At 40.4% G+C, this 15798-nt stretch overlaps 1 protein-coding gene across 1 annotated transcript; it reads right to left on the bottom strand.

Moving 5' to 3' along the window:
• Positions 1 to 337: 337 nt before the first annotated feature.
• On the bottom strand, positions 338 to 14571 carry LOC131688497 (transcription factor btd). The gene is made up of 3 exons (XM_058972789.1): positions 13232 to 14571; positions 2507 to 2856; positions 338 to 2431 (listed from the first exon to the last, which is right to left on the bottom strand). Exons 1-3 carry the CDS (start codon positions 13301 to 13303, stop codon positions 877 to 879), a joined length of 1977 nt encoding a protein of 658 aa, XP_058828772.1. The 5' UTR covers positions 13304 to 14571; the 3' UTR covers positions 338 to 876.
• Between the last annotated feature and the right edge of the window lie 1227 nt (positions 14572 to 15798).

Below are 15798 nucleotides of genomic sequence, written 5' to 3' on the forward strand. Positions count from 1 at the left end.
CAATGCGCACGGCAGGCGGAAACATTGGCAAATAAAAAGATTTTAACCGCTCACCGCTTAATTTAGGTTTTTTTTACCCTCACATCGCATTCACATCCCTCGTCGCCGCCGCCGCCGCCCCAGTCCGGTTCGGTTCGGTCGTTGTTGATAGACTACACCTAGTTAACGATAGGCGCTGTTTGTCTGTGGCAGTTAGTTCTGCTTTAGAAAGCTCAGATAAAAAGACCCGGACCAGAGGAAAGATGATTAATGAAATTATAAATAAATTTAATTACTTTTTACAATCGCTAATTTCACCGCCGTTAATGGCGTGCCAACATGTTTTCAACGAGAACCGTTTGAGAGTATGCAATCCGTTTTATTTCTTCAGTTATGAGAGAGAAACATTTTCCATCTTTCCGCTTGCTGACAATTGTAGGAACATAAATAAATCATGACATAATTTTATAGTTTCGTTTCACGCGTTCACTTCTCTTCTCTCGGGTAACAGGAAAAATTAAAAAGTAAAAGAGTAGCAAATAAAGCTATGTATTGGCACTCGGGAGAAGGGGCTATTTGTATTTTGAGGCAGCTAAAAAAAACGCATTTTCCCGCGGCGGCATTTCGCCCTAACCAAAGACAAACTACAGCAAAAAAAAAGGCGTACAAGTAAAAACAAAAACTACGGCTGGCTTGCTTCTCTGGCCGGCAACTTCGGGGCACCACAAAACAAAAGGAACTTCATAAAAATCTCACCATTTTGGACAGATTGTGTATTGGGGACGACACAACAAAGGAAACCGTCCCTGTTAAATCTCTTTCGCAAAATCAAAACAATATCTGACACTTTACACACTACTAGTAGGCTGTTGTTGTCGTGTTGAGTGCAAAGCTTGGTTATTTGAAGAGTTCGATCTCCTGCTGATGCTGTTGTTGCTGCTGCTGCTGCTGCAGTTGCTGTTGATGATGATGGTGATGATGATGGATTGTGTAATTGTTCATCATCATATTGTACGCGGATGCTGCCGACGGAATCGCTGACGCCACTGGTGAGGTACCGTTATTATTATTATTATTATTGTTTGATTCGTTGATGCTAGTACTGCTGCTGTCATAACTACTGCCAGTGCTGCCAGCGTGTTGATGGTGATGATGATGATGATGCGGGTGACTTGGATGGTGATGATGGTACGCTGAAGCCGCTCCTAATTTCACATTCGAGTAGGCTGCCGCATAATTGGACGCTAGATCCGCGTTGATGTGGTACACTTGAGCTTGCGAGTGAGGTAGTAGATTACTGCTGGCGTTAGAGCTGCTAGTACTCCGCTGTTGATGGCCGCCGCCGCCGCTGGCACCGTTATCGTTGTTCAGTAAACTATGACTATTCGTGTACTCTTCCAACTTCACTAGACTATTGCTAACTTCGCTTGCGTTGTTGTTATTGTTGTTGTTACTGCCGCTGATTCTTCGTTCTAGCGAATCACCACCGCTGCTACTCGTCGAGGTAGAGAACAGATTCGTTCGACTCTGGAAACTGCTATCGCAGTAGGGATTGTGAAACAGGTTTTTACTCGGAACTGTCGCGTCCTGCAGAAACGCACTCTGGAAGTACGAAGACGGATGGTGGTGATAGTTAACCGCCGGTGACTGATAGCCACCGCCCTGTCCGTACTCTCCCATTCCCGAGAACATAGTTTTTCCACCGCAATCATACCCCTTCTCCTGTTTAATATGAGGCATCCTTATATTCGCATTGATATCTTCCGGTTGCTCAACCGCCTTCGACTTCTTCACCTTGGGCACCGTCAACTGCCCACTCTTATCCGCTACCTCCAACTGCCTCTTCCCTCCTCCTTCAACTATCTTCCCCAACCGGACATCATCCTTCTTAAGCTTCGCCTCATCCGCCTTCTCACTTTTCTTAGCAATCTTCTTCGCCTTATTCTCGTGTGTTTTCACGTGCTTCGCCAAATGGTCACTTCTCATAAACTTCTTACTGCAGATACTACACGTGAACCGTTTCTCGCCGGTATGCGTCCGGAAATGTCGCTGCAGCTCATCCGACCGGGTGAACCGTTTTCCACAGAACAACCACTTGCACAGGAACGGCCGTTCACCGGTGTGCCACCGTAGATGCGCCTTCAGGTGACTCGTTTTGCCGTAGATTTTCTCGCAACCCGGTATGTGACAAATGTGCTGTCGCTTTCCCTTCTCATCGGGACCGACGACCGGCGGCAACCCGGACAATTCGTTGATACAGTTCGGACAGGTACAGCGAGCGCAGCGTCGCTGCGCCTGAGTTTGATGTGAGTAATCTTCCAGCTTAAGTCCATAGGCTTCTCCGTGCCAGCCCTGGTACATGGATTCCTGGGCGAACCACGGATTGCTGGCCATGTTGTTGTAGTAGCTAGCCGCCGGGTACTGGTAGGAAGGGTAGTGCATTTGTTGGGTTCTGAGGAAGATAGAAAAAAAACAACGATTCGATTAGTTTCGACCTTTTGATGCATAGACTAATCAGATCACTTACCGTGCCGTCATTTCAAGGGCCGCAGCCGTAGCCGGACTTTGCTGGACCATTGCGCCGAAACCGTACGCGGTCGTGGCGGCAACGGCAGCCGCTGCTGCCGCGCTGGTCACGTCTGGGCTGGCGGCGTTTGAGCCGCCTCCGCCGGTAGTGCTGAAACTGCTGCTGGCAGTGCTAGTACCGGCACCTCCTCCTCCGCCGCCGCCACCGCCTCCTCCTCCTCCTCCGTTGGAGGATGCGATCGATTGGGTCGGTGAAAGGCCGGCCGATCCGAGAGATGCTACCGAACCGAGACTGCTGACGGAGGGCGGCTGGGGTGGGTACTGGTAGGGTAGGATGTTGAGGGGTGATAGCTGGTGGGATGGAAAGAAAAAGAAAAAGAACGGTTTAATAGTTACGTCAGAGTGGTAGCATTTTAGAACAAGAAAAGAAAGTTTACTACGGAGTATTTGGAATTGATCAAACTGGTGAACCGTATTATGACCGAATGTCTTGATTAGACGCAATCAGCGAGGGCAGGATCTGTCCAAAAATAGACGACCTATTCCGGGCTGACTTTCGGCATTCGCGTTGCACGTTCAGCCTACTGTAATCTGCCACGTTTTATCTGTTTTCTGCAGGTACAGCTTGTGGTTTAAGCGCCTGCGCTCATTTTTTTATTTTCGAATGTGCCTACGAATTTTGAGAACAGAATTTCTTTCTCAAACACATCAAGTATTCCATAGCCTGTCTCCGCCAATAGCTACGCCTCAGAAGCTTACGGAGCGACAGAGAGTATCATATTTTGTATATTTCGCTGAAAATCAGCAAACAAATGATAATTTGCTGTTCCTAAACATTTTGCAACGCGAGAAATTTTCTAGCTGGTGTTTGTAGTTTTAGAATTAGGTTTCTCATAATAATATAAAAGATTCTGTAAAAGTTTATTGAATCAGAATCGTAATTAGCATGCGTATTGTGTTCAATGCAACCAGAAATTCTACCGATATAGAATTGAATATTATTTTCAAAAAATGCTATCTATAGCTTCAGTAATAGTTCTTTTTTTGAAGGTAGATCTGTCTCGGTAACATTCCCACATTATTCTGTTCAGACAAAGGTTTTCTTTTTGCATTTTTCTACTTCAGAACTGCTCTTTTCGACGCTCACCACAGGCAAAACTGTGTCGCTTGCGTTTGTTTCGTTCTTCTTTTATATTGGATTATCCAACCTCAAGTCTACGGTACCGGTACCGGTAAGCTATCAGGATTAGACGTCCCAATTTCCAAACAATCCAACATAGGTATACAAATATCTGTACGTTGGAACTTTTACTAGGTTGCGATTAGTCATTCAGCTTTGTCAATCAGAATTGTAGATCGTGTTGATTCAATCAAATTGTATTGCTTTGTAGAGGTTTGCTCCAGATTCTGAACATTCTTAAATAGTTCGATTAGCATTGTAAATAAATTTTGCAATAACAGTCGTCTATAAGAAATTCTTTGTAGCTCGAGAAATGTAACCCGCCGCGCCTCTGAAAACCTTAAGGTGAAGATATGTGGAAGCCAGCAACTAGGCAACTAGGCTAGGCACCGACGCGCTTGTTTACATTTTAAAAAAATGGAATTCGAAGTGAGAATTCAAACGCGCAAATGAGAGTTTTCGAGCATTTTCCTTCGGTCATCTGCACATCGGTAGAAAATTTGAAGTTTAGTTAGTAAACGATTAAAGTTCGCGGGTGTTTTTTCAGTAGTGTGTGATTAAAGTGCATTTGGAAATGTTCTGAAAATGAGAAGAAGAAAAATAAAAGCAAATGAAGAGGAGTGATATTTTCGCACAAAATAAGAGCTACAGATGGAATTCCGTCAAAAACACAGGTTGATTGTATAGGAAAATGTTCTAGCTTCCTCAAGTAGCAGTTTCGGGGTAAACTAACCTTGTAGTGTATTGAAAAACGTATTTTTATATTTTCTCATGTCAGATGCATGGTTAGGCAGGGAAAAGGGGTGTGTGCGGAGTAGAAGCTATGCTGTGGCTCGCATGTATAATGTCCTTAATCTTCTTGAGAATTAAAGCCTTCAAATCGTCATTCAGCAATATGTCAAGCAGTCTTCATTTCTTCGTGACCAGCATCTTCATTGTAGAAATCAAAACAAAGATTTGATTGGAATCCGATTCTGACAGTCGACTATGTAAAAAGTTTTTCGGAACACAGATTTTTCTAGAAGGAGCATGGCTTAAAAATGGATAACATAGTAGGCTGTGAGCAAAGGTAGACGCGATGTTTTATGTCGTTTTCACCTGAGAACCTAGAATCGAACCCAGGTGTTAGTTGCTTCAAACAAACGTTTCCAATGAAACCGAATTGGGTTCTCGCAACACAGCGGTGATGTGAGCGAACCTAAGATATACTTCAGGTTAGAACCCAACCCGATTTTCAGTTCAATGATACATAACCTAGGTTTGAATCCAGCTTCAAACACTTCGGTTCGATAGCAGTTTGGTCCGAAACTGAGTCAGTTTCAGTTTCAATCAAAAACGACATTAATAAAGACATCTCAACATCTCTCTATGCTTCGTTTACCGTTTATCTGTCAGTGTCATTCCAATCAAGCACGACACCTGTCAATGTGCCTCGCTCGAGTAAGGTTCTAAGAGATATTACTCGTACTAAAGGCTTTTTGATAGGTCTCGCGCCCGATTTAACAGATAAATGGTAAACCAATGCAGATCCTTTGTTGGACAAGTAGTTCAGTAGTCCTTCATCATTGGATCTGTGTTGGACGATTTTGATACACTTTGTTAGACTTTTTGGTGGGGATGTCGAGAGGAATTCCACGAAGATCCGTCTGAAAAAAATTAAAATCCTGATCGACCATCTGGTATTCCTAGAAAAAACTTTACACATTTCATCATGGATGGAAGACTAAACATTTTCCACAATCAGTAAGATTATTTTGACTCAAGAGTAATTTTTTAAAAGGGCGTAAACATTTCTACTAATCTCAAGTTTTTCGTTCGATTACTGTATTTTATACAGCAAAACTTTCTGAGGACGAGTTTGAGAGAATGAATATTTATGTGCGAAAAATATATACACTGAAAAAAAATTTGTGCCGTTTTTCACAAAAACAAAAAAAAATTAAATTGTAAAAAACCCATTTTTCTATTTTTTTATATTTTGTCAATGAAAACCTCAAGAGAAAAGAAACAATTTGAATGTGTTTACAGTTTTGTATGTCAATTAGTATGAAATTTAAAAATACGTATAATGTTATTGTTGGAAAAACTTTTTTACCGATAAGTTCTCCATCATACAATCACATTCAAAATATTTTTTTCTCTTTAGGTTTTTGTTTCTAAAATATAAAAAGAATAGAAAAGATGTTTTTTTTTCGATTTATATGTTTAACACAAATTTTTGTTATGGTGAAAAATGACACAACATTTTTTTCAGTGTATATTAAGTATAAGTATTCATTCCCTGAAACTCGTTCTCAGAAAGTTTTACTGTATAGAATACAATAATCGAACAAAAAAAATTGAGATAAATGCACGTACAAATATTTACGCCCTTTTGAAAAATTGCTCTTATTTCAAAATATTGCAATTGTCAGTTTCGTTCGAATCGACGATGGTCATATTTTGTGGTCGGCCGGTTTCTCATGGAATCCCTCTCGAGGCTTTATTCGGAAACTCAGCGTCGTTACTTTTCGCGATTTCTTCAATGATGAAAAGGTGTATCGCTGCCTACTAAGGCTGTGAGCCATTTCAAGCTAACTTATTGAAAAGGTCCTATGTGAAAATGAGAGCCTCTCTTTTTTTTACTTTCTCTTCCGCTAATATCACGGTGGCATTTGCGTTTACTGCTTAACTCTTTGCATAATATGCTAGTCGAAATTAGTCTTTTCCAATCTGTACTGGAACATCACTGGAAAGATTAATGGTAAAGCCGTGATAATCAAAAGAGAAAGTGGACAAAGAGAGGCCTCTGTTTTGCATTTTGGTCCATTTCAAAAAGTAACAAAACTTTTAGTTAAAATTTGACAGTTCGACAGTGATTTTCTCTCGAATGGTTGAATTTAACCTAGAGAGCGACTTACTTCAAATATTGACATTTGGATAGTTATTTATAATTGACAGCTGCAAAAACCATGAATTGGTAAAAGGTGTGTAGTAACCTTGAAAAGTAAGCATACATATGGTAAAAAAAACCCAAACAAAGCTTGGCAAACAAATAACCTTGCTCCAGAGCAAGGTTATTTCCAAATACATTTAGAAATGTCAGATTTTAACCATTAGTTAAAAATGTCGCCAAATGGCTCACAGCCCAAAGGTGATGTTCGATTAAATGCTTGTTATGGAAAGGAGCGCATAATTAAACTTCTAAACCGAAAACAATTTCTCGTAAGGCTATTAGTGATAAGGAGGAAAAGGAAGGGGGTATCAAGGAAAATCAAGGGGGTACGGTGTGTATATCGGAAACTGAACAAACGTGGAACAAATTAATAACTCCTCGTCGTTACGTTTTAGAAGAATAGTATCTTCGGCAAAGTTGATGCTTACTAACTAGGCCTTCATGTGGTTGCATCAAAATAGTTTGGCGGCGTTTCACCCAACTGCTTAATGAGGTATGATAGAAGGATGATGTCTTCGAGGAAGTTTTAGGAACTCCTGTTCTGAGCGACTCTTCCGAAGGCACGAACAATACAGGTCTTAAAGGTTTTAAGATAATGCGATATTTTTGAAAAATTATTTCGATAGTTGATTTTTATCCATAACTCACATAGCTGTAGCCCAATAATATACCTTTATTCTACTTTTTCTTTTTTCTAAGTGTATCCTAAAAAAACATTTTACTGTGCCATTTATACCACTTAAACACAAAGCAAGTTGAAAAAATGCCTATTTTCTAAAAAACTTATAAAAACAGAAAACCGGATATTTTTTACACCAGCTCCATCCCGCCCAATTTTTGTTTGATGTAGTATCTTTGGGCTTGCTAGCAACTAACTAAGGCATATGTGATTGCGGTAACACTCAAAGTGGAAAATATATTTAAAAAAAGTTGTCTTCCATTTCATATAGAACTATCATCAAGCGATTATAATTAAGTTTTATCTTAAATTTGTTTTTAAAAACGATCATCACAGAAAAAACTAAAGCGCAAATAAACATCCTTTCAGAACCACGAACATTGATTGCCTTTCGTAATCCCCTTCTTAGCACACATGTACACGCTGCTGAACAATAAGCTTAGTGTACCACGACTTGATTGTATGTGGTGTACGAAAGTAAAATATACCGAAAGAACTTCTCATTCCAAACAAACGCTCGTGGCCTTCGCGATAATACAAACCTGGTCACAAACGTGCGATCGTCAACACACATACTTGCGCCAGCGATCTCGCCAACCTCAATACTTTCCAGTATTTAAGCGAACGTTTCAGCACTTACAAATTTACAAACGCGGACGCAAGCATGAACCCACAAACATCCGTGTTCACACAATCATGAATTAATCACGTCGGAAAGTCCTTACCCTCGGTTCTAGCAGCTAGTCTTCAGTTGGATCAATCAAATTTTTGCTCATATCCACTAGACAACACGTTGCATGACATGACAACTCACTATCTTCAAGTTTCGGAACCATACACTAAAAATTAAGTATGGGTTTCAAGGTCGCCCGATCATTCCCGAACACACGCATATATGCGAAGGGCCACACGGTAATAAAATCGAATTCATACTCACGAAATTACATACACGTTAGTACATCCGATAAACAAACGCTCACGCGATCGAACGCTTTAACATACAAACGCTCGTGCCCGTCGCGATGATATACGCGATCATGAAGTCCCTACACCCACAATTAGACTATTATACATATAAAGTCACACGCAACAATTACAGCTATTCGTGTGGCAACCGTGTGAAATACATTTCAAACGCAGAGCTTATCATTTTAATGCTAGCCTTGGTACAGCGTTGTGTTCGAAGCGCCATAGTTTTGTCGATCAGTTAAAGGATGCATAAAGGGCAAAGGGCAGAGTAGCGTAATTTATGTTCATGATATTATTCAGAATTTTCGTAATTTGTATGCAAGTTATCGTGATATTTTCTTCTAGAGCTTACTTTCGAATGTGACATGTGAAGTAATGTGACTCATGTTCATGATATCAGCAGTTTTATCACGATATTCGCAAATTCTCTTGTCGTGATCTTATTTTTTGATTACTGTCATATTTTTTACTCGAAGTAACGTGACAATATGAACATGATCATGAAAGTGTGACTGATTCACAGTATCTTGTTCTGTGAACTATATCACGAACACGATTTGTGGCTCTACTAGTTTTGTTATATCTGCTGTTCTTACCTATTACTGGGCACTAGCAGCTGGACATAACTATATATTGTATAAAAAATTTCATGAAACAAAAACGATTCCACGAATGTTCCAAATTTTGTGAAATGGTTCACGTGAAAATTTCATGACCACGTGTAGAGCTGAATGAAATTGAAAATGAAAATCTTCTAAATATAACAAGCATGCTAGATAAATCGTCAATCATATACTAGGAATCATGATCCAGTTCCCAAATACTTGAATATTTTAAGATTTTGTGAATGGTGAATCGTGACTAAAATATTAAAATATTAGAAATCGTGAATTAGTTCACGAAGATTGAAAGGATTCCTGAATAAAATTCCAAGTCCACGAGAAAACACATACCCAGTGAACCAATTCACAACTACGAAAACCAGACCCTGATTAACATGTACTAAACCATGAATCAGTTCACGTCTTATAGTCAGACTATGAATAATGTTTCTAAATCTATGAATATCCTTTGCTTTTATGAATAATGTTCATAAAGTTGTTAACTAGTTCAAGTACAAAAATCGATTTGGCGAAAACTGATGTTCACAAAACAAATAAATATCTCCACTATTAAAAGTGTTATGCAGGCGCTACTGGAGAGAAATTTAAAATAATTATTGTTCATAATCCTGTTTTCGTAACGTAAAAATGTGATTGTTCCAGAATCCTCGGCGCTTTGTTCACGATTTTGGGAAGAATTTTCCTCCGTGCAGTCAGTACAATCAGCCTACCGCGTGACGAATGAATTTCCTTTAAAGTCACGTAAATAAAAAGTCCATGGGAGGCTTTCATCATATGCGAAATTCTGTTAAGTTTGTTTTTTTTTGACAATCCGATCATTTCCAAGTGAATTCAACCAACGATAAACGATTCTCGGCAGCTGGCTGCTCAGAGCAATGAAATGAAGTTCGGAGCGAGGGGTTTTAATCCATTCCTGTTTCACTCGCGCTTTGTCAGACGGTCCCGAGTCTTGTCGAAACGTGCAAGGTCTACGATTGAAATGATTGCCTGCCCACGGTTTGAAAGCAGCCTTTAGAACACTTTTCCGATAAAAGGGGCGCATTTACTTTGACGCCAGGCTCGACGAAAACGACTGGAACGCGCCCATCTGTGGTTGCAGCGGGCTGAATCATTATCTGTGGAGGGTGTTGCCTCCTGGGGACCAACCGATGACTCAAATTCTCAGAAATCACGATGTTCGAAATTTGGCCGCTTTCGTCCTTCGCTCTCTCAAGTCTAACTTGTTGCTTCTTCGGTGTAAGATCATGGGCTTTTTGGAACGTGTCAGCCTTTATCTCGAGATAATTTTTCAATTTGCATGTGATGTTACAGTCTTTTAATGTCCACTTCCGTGTCATCTCAACGTGCAGCAGTAAACTGCGTTAACAAGATCTGGCAGATAGACATTCTTAGTAACTTAGTTTTACTAACGCATTGAGCCGTGTCAAATAAACCTTTAAAAAATCCCTTTGCTAGCTCTTTTTAGAATCATCGTGCTCCTTTAGTTCAATGCAGCGCATTCATTCAGTTATTTTCGGATAAAATTTATTTTCAATTTCAAATTGAGCTTTGTTTGTGTGCTGGCTGGGTGGGATTATCGAAATAAATTGTGTTTTACTCCTATTTCGTTGAAAGCCGCAGCAACGCGCGCCGTTGAAACTAAATGCTGACTTCGGTAAAGGCACGCTGAAATAGGCAACTTTCACAAAAAATATTCTGTTCTAAATGTTGTAATCGTCGCTAAGTCAGTCATAGGCAGATTTTTTTTGACAGAATCGCAACTTATTTAAAAAGAATCGTGACTCACTCACTCTTTTTCAAGAGCCGATTCTTTTGATCGATTCGCGATTCACTTGCCCATCTCTAGATCTGAGTAATGCTAGCAGCTTTGGTATTTCAGTTTGCTAAATCAGGTGGAAACAGATTGGTCGAGCTTGTCGCTTCCTATCTCGAATTACTATGATAAATGCTCTAAATAAAAGTAAGCAGTAGACACGACAATAATTAGAGTTAACCGCCAAGATGTGGCTCCAAAGCGATACCATGTTTGTAACCTCTCTTATTTTTATACATATGACTTTATGGTTCTTTCTGGTGACCATATCAGCTCGATCTAGGGCAGACTGAACAAATAATGTTTGAAGATTGAATTATTTGTAGTGTTTAGACTCCAGCAAGTGTACTCATAGAGCATCAAAAGTATACCATTTTGATAAAATCTGATCGGACTCAGCATGAAATTAATAATGTGAACAACTCTCTGTGATTACACCTGTATTGAATAGGAAATTATAAGTGAAGAATATTCTCGATAATGCAATCCTGAAGATTATTTTCCGACTTCAATTATTTTTTTCCATGCTACAAGGGTCATTTGAAAAAAAAAAACAAAAATGATATTGACGAAACTATCTTGAAGCGCGTCAGATTGTTGATAAATAAACCATAGATCAGTTGTCCTGAGATGCTTCCTAGAGTGAAACGTATGGATATTTCAAGTGAGATTCAATGTGTGGTATCCGTCCCAATGAAGACCATTGTTTATGGATAGTATTATGAATATGCCGGATTACAGGAATTTAACCTTACAACGGGTTTGGGTTGACTGATTTCTCGGAATGTTTAGAACTTTGTGAGCTTTGGATGGAAAATTTCATGCAAAGATATTAACTTTTGTTTGAACTCGTGCTGATTGTCGTTCTTTATTCATGATTTTTTCTGAATATATCGATTCACCACAATGCTCAAATGCTCTTAATTTCACATCAAACTGCGTTTCGTGAATTATTGCGGCGAATACAGTGAAATTTAGTGAATACCGATTTAAGACAGTTTTCGACCGAGTAAACCATTCAAAAATCTCGAAGAAAGCTTATTGGCTGACTGAGTGCTCATTTGTATGTTAGCTATAAGGACAGATGTTTAGTTCGACAATAAATCAGCAGTCCCACAGGGCAGCAATATGGGACGCTTTTATTCAAGGTGTTACATTGACGCGTGGCGTTCTGTTGTAAACAGGTTTACACGGATAGTTTGAATCTGCAACTTCTGGGTATATCCTGTGACTGCAGTCACATTAAGAAATATCAAGTTGTTACTTGGAAGCAAATGAAGCATTTCACCCCGCAATATACTGCCTATAATCACAAATCAGTGCCATGTAGATAGAGTACCCCATAGAAGATGGGACTCACTTGCGATTTTGGGCAGTATAGGTGGTATATATAATCAAAGGCAAACTCAATCCTCTGAAAATCAAAGAGTAGCTACTTAACGATCCCTTAACATCCTTCAATTAGATATTGGGTGCAAGTGCTCGATTGACGGAGTAGTAGGCTAGAAAAAAAACATGTCATCGAGATGAGTGGCATTTTTCCATTGTCTTATAAACGTCAATTTTGTTCCGTGATTCTTGCGTGTTTGTGATTCAAACAGTCGTAAGTATTATTGATAAGTGGCAGCTTAGCAGTTCTTAAACTAATTTTAAAGTACAAAAATGTTGAAAGTTTGCGTCAAAATTCGGACACTCGCACGACCCTTGTTATACATTGGGTATTAGCTAACCAATGCGGTCTTTCTGGTTAATTCTTAAGAAATCTTTCAATATGACTTGCTCTTCCGAGTATTTACTAGTGTTCGCTCTTTTGCTCTACATAATATGCAAGCGAAAATGTAACATTTTTCAATATGTTCTGTCGTGCTGTCACCGTGATAATCGTCATAGAATGTAAACAAAGAGAAGCTCTCAGTGTTATCTACATTGGATTACACTCAGGCAAAACGTATAGCAAAATTCACAAGAGTATTCTTATGATGCATAGAAAAATAACAAAACTATGTTTTCATAAGATTTATATATTTATATTTTATAAGGTATTCTATATACTCGTCGTTTGACTTTCATACGACCATGTTATGATTCGCATAAACATAAGAGAAATGCATAATATTGTCTTATGAAAAACCAAGGATGTCTTATGGAAAATGAAATCATAGCAAACCATTTTGATCAAATATATGACTTTCATAAGATAATCTCATGATGCTCGTGGCTAAAAAGTATACGATTTTCTTAAGAAATTCACTATATTTTTAACTGAGTGTAGTATGTACTGAGTTAACTATTTAATGTTGAGTAGGTAAATACCTTCTTTAAGAGAATAACGGAACTGGGTAAAATTTGTCGTGTTTTTAACAATGAGTGAGTTGAAGGTGTAACTGAATGCTAAATTTAAGTTTAACACTCCGGATTGACGATATTTCCGGAGGGTTAAATAACATTTCTTTGACCTGTTTCACGTTTCTGATGAAAAACATTCTGCAGAATCAATTACCCCCAAATCCGAATTAGCACTACTAACCTGCGTCTGGCTGCTACTGTTCCACTGATGATGATTGTGATACTGGGTCATAAAACTCGGTGAGGCCATCATCTTGAGGGCCAGACCTCAATCCACAATCGCGTTAGGTCTACCGAATTCGATCCGATAGAGATGCGATGTTCCCGCCAGACGGGTTCTTCCGTATGAAACTGTCCGATGATGATGATGATGAAGATACACTCAATTAAAACCGTTGCACTTTCTGTTCAATCCTCCGTTTCCAACCAAAACAAAACAAAAAGGTCAATCGATGTTCATCCCCGAAGGTATGCTAACTTCTTCTTCCTACTACTACTGCTACCTCTGGTAGCTATAGGTAATCACTTTAATCCACAGCACACTGGGGCACGTTTAATCTCATTTAATTGCGCCTGCTAGTACACACAGTGGGTCCGGTTGGGCTTGCCCGGTGGTCAAAAATCGCACAAAACTATCTACACGTTACGTACATGCATACACACACAGGTTAACACTGCCCGCTCAAGCCGCCACTCCAACCCGTACACCGGGGGATGATGGGACGTTTAAAACAAAAGGGCTCCTTCAAAACAAAACACGCCAAAATCCCGGTCAAGAAGGGGATTAACACCATGTAATTCTACCGTGGGGTTCGGATAATCTACACCGTCCGACCCGTCCGTTTTTGTCCGAGCCGTCGTATGCTCGTCGTCGCGTTTGGCGTGCTGGATCGCGGGTTTGGCGCGCGCGGTGTTCAATTTTTCTTCGCAAAAGATTCACCGAAAAATCGGTTACTCCATCCAGCATCCGCGAGTTGTTGTAGTAGCTGCTGCTGCTGTTGCTGCTAGCTTCGCCGAGATGCTCTTGATGAGAGAAGCAGAAATTAAACTCTAAACACTATTATTAAGTCCTCTTCTCACTGGCGTTCATTAGGCCGCGGACTTGGGCACACACACTGCACGGAAAAGCCGAAGGAAAGAAGAGCTCGCAAAAACGAAAGAGAGCGAGTGAGCGAGAGCGAGAGGGAGGCTGAAACGGAACGCGGCGAAGGCCCCCGAAAAATCGATTCGCACACAGAGCCACCTTTGGGTACCCTGGCTGGCTGGTTGGCTACTTGGATGGATGGAGCCGAAGTGTAGCCGAACACTCTCTCGCACACGAACACAGTCGTCACTGGGTACACAAAACACACCGCAGCAGCAGACACGTCGTCGGTTATGCTGGCAAACATGTACGGTGGTACGCCTGGCCACCGATCTGCCTTCGAAAGTCCAACTGAGCGCGAAGCGGAGAAAAAACTTATAATTATAGGTTACAGATCGTTCGTTTTTCCCTACTCATCCGGCAGACGAATTTCAACTGAGATCAATTTTTGATTTTATTTTATTTTCCTAAAAAAACACGACAATCCTGTTTGCAGCGCAGCAAGCCATCTCGCTCGCACCTACCCTGCTCCATAGCGACAACGTGTTCGGCTATCTTTGTCTTGCGCTCGCTTTCTCACAGAGCAGAGCAGTGGAATCGTGATGCTAGAGGATTACCCCGGCGGGATGTGTGTGATGATGACGACGAGGACGAACGTGACGATGATTCGGAGGTTTTTTTTTGCTTCACATTCCACGCACACAACCATACAGGATACAGAAAGTTTAGGCATCAAGGACTCGCTCTCGGTACGCGTTTGATTACGATACACTACCTATGGCACAGAGAGAAATTGAGTGGTATGTGTGCATTAATAGCAGGGTCCAATCGCGATAGGCTATATTTAAGCAGGCGTGGCCGACACCCAAACAGTTTATTAACTACACGCATACGCACATACGGCTCGGTCCGTTCGTCGTCGTTGTCATCATCAACATGGAAGGAGGTTTGAAGGTAACTAACTAACTGACTGACTGACACAGTACAGACAGCTTGTCTCACTCGCACTCACTCGGAGGGTTACATTCATTTACACCATTGTGGACTGAGTGTCGTCGTGTGGTGTGGTGACTGCTGCCGAAGGAGGCATTGATGATCGACGACGATGATGGTGTGTTTGCTTGGCAGTGGCACTGCGATTGACTAAACTAATGAAAATGATGCCTGTGATGTGATGACGTGCTATAGCACTAGTAGCAAGCAGTGATAAAACTGCGACGATGATGATGATGATGCCGGCGAAGGCTTTGAAAGTTGACGATCACAGTAGTGACAGTCAGCGTTGCCGAATGTTGGGTAGTTTTTGGCGACATGTGGATGTTGTAAAACAGTTTTTTTTTCAATGTGTGTAAAATTTAGAATTTTACAGAGATGGTGTGGATTTCGTAAGCGAACCCTACACGAGCGGAAATATAGACAATAAACTAATTATTGATCAATATATTGATCGTGTATGGACATTTTGAGAATATTGATTCTGTAGAATTCAAATGGGATTGACTTTGCGAAATTTAGCAGCTAATTCAAGTCTGATTTAACAGGGGTTTTGTCGTAACTAACGATTAACTTTTCAATATAAGGAACCCGTTTCAAAATTTGGAAAATATGTGATTGGAACGATAGATTTTGAACGTTAATTTTCGTTGCACTGAACGGAATTGTAC

Source organism: Topomyia yanbarensis, chromosome 1, assembly GCF_030247195.1.
Source record: "Topomyia yanbarensis strain Yona2022 chromosome 1, ASM3024719v1, whole genome shotgun sequence".
Lineage (NCBI taxonomy): Eukaryota > Metazoa > Arthropoda > Insecta > Diptera > Culicidae > Topomyia > Topomyia yanbarensis.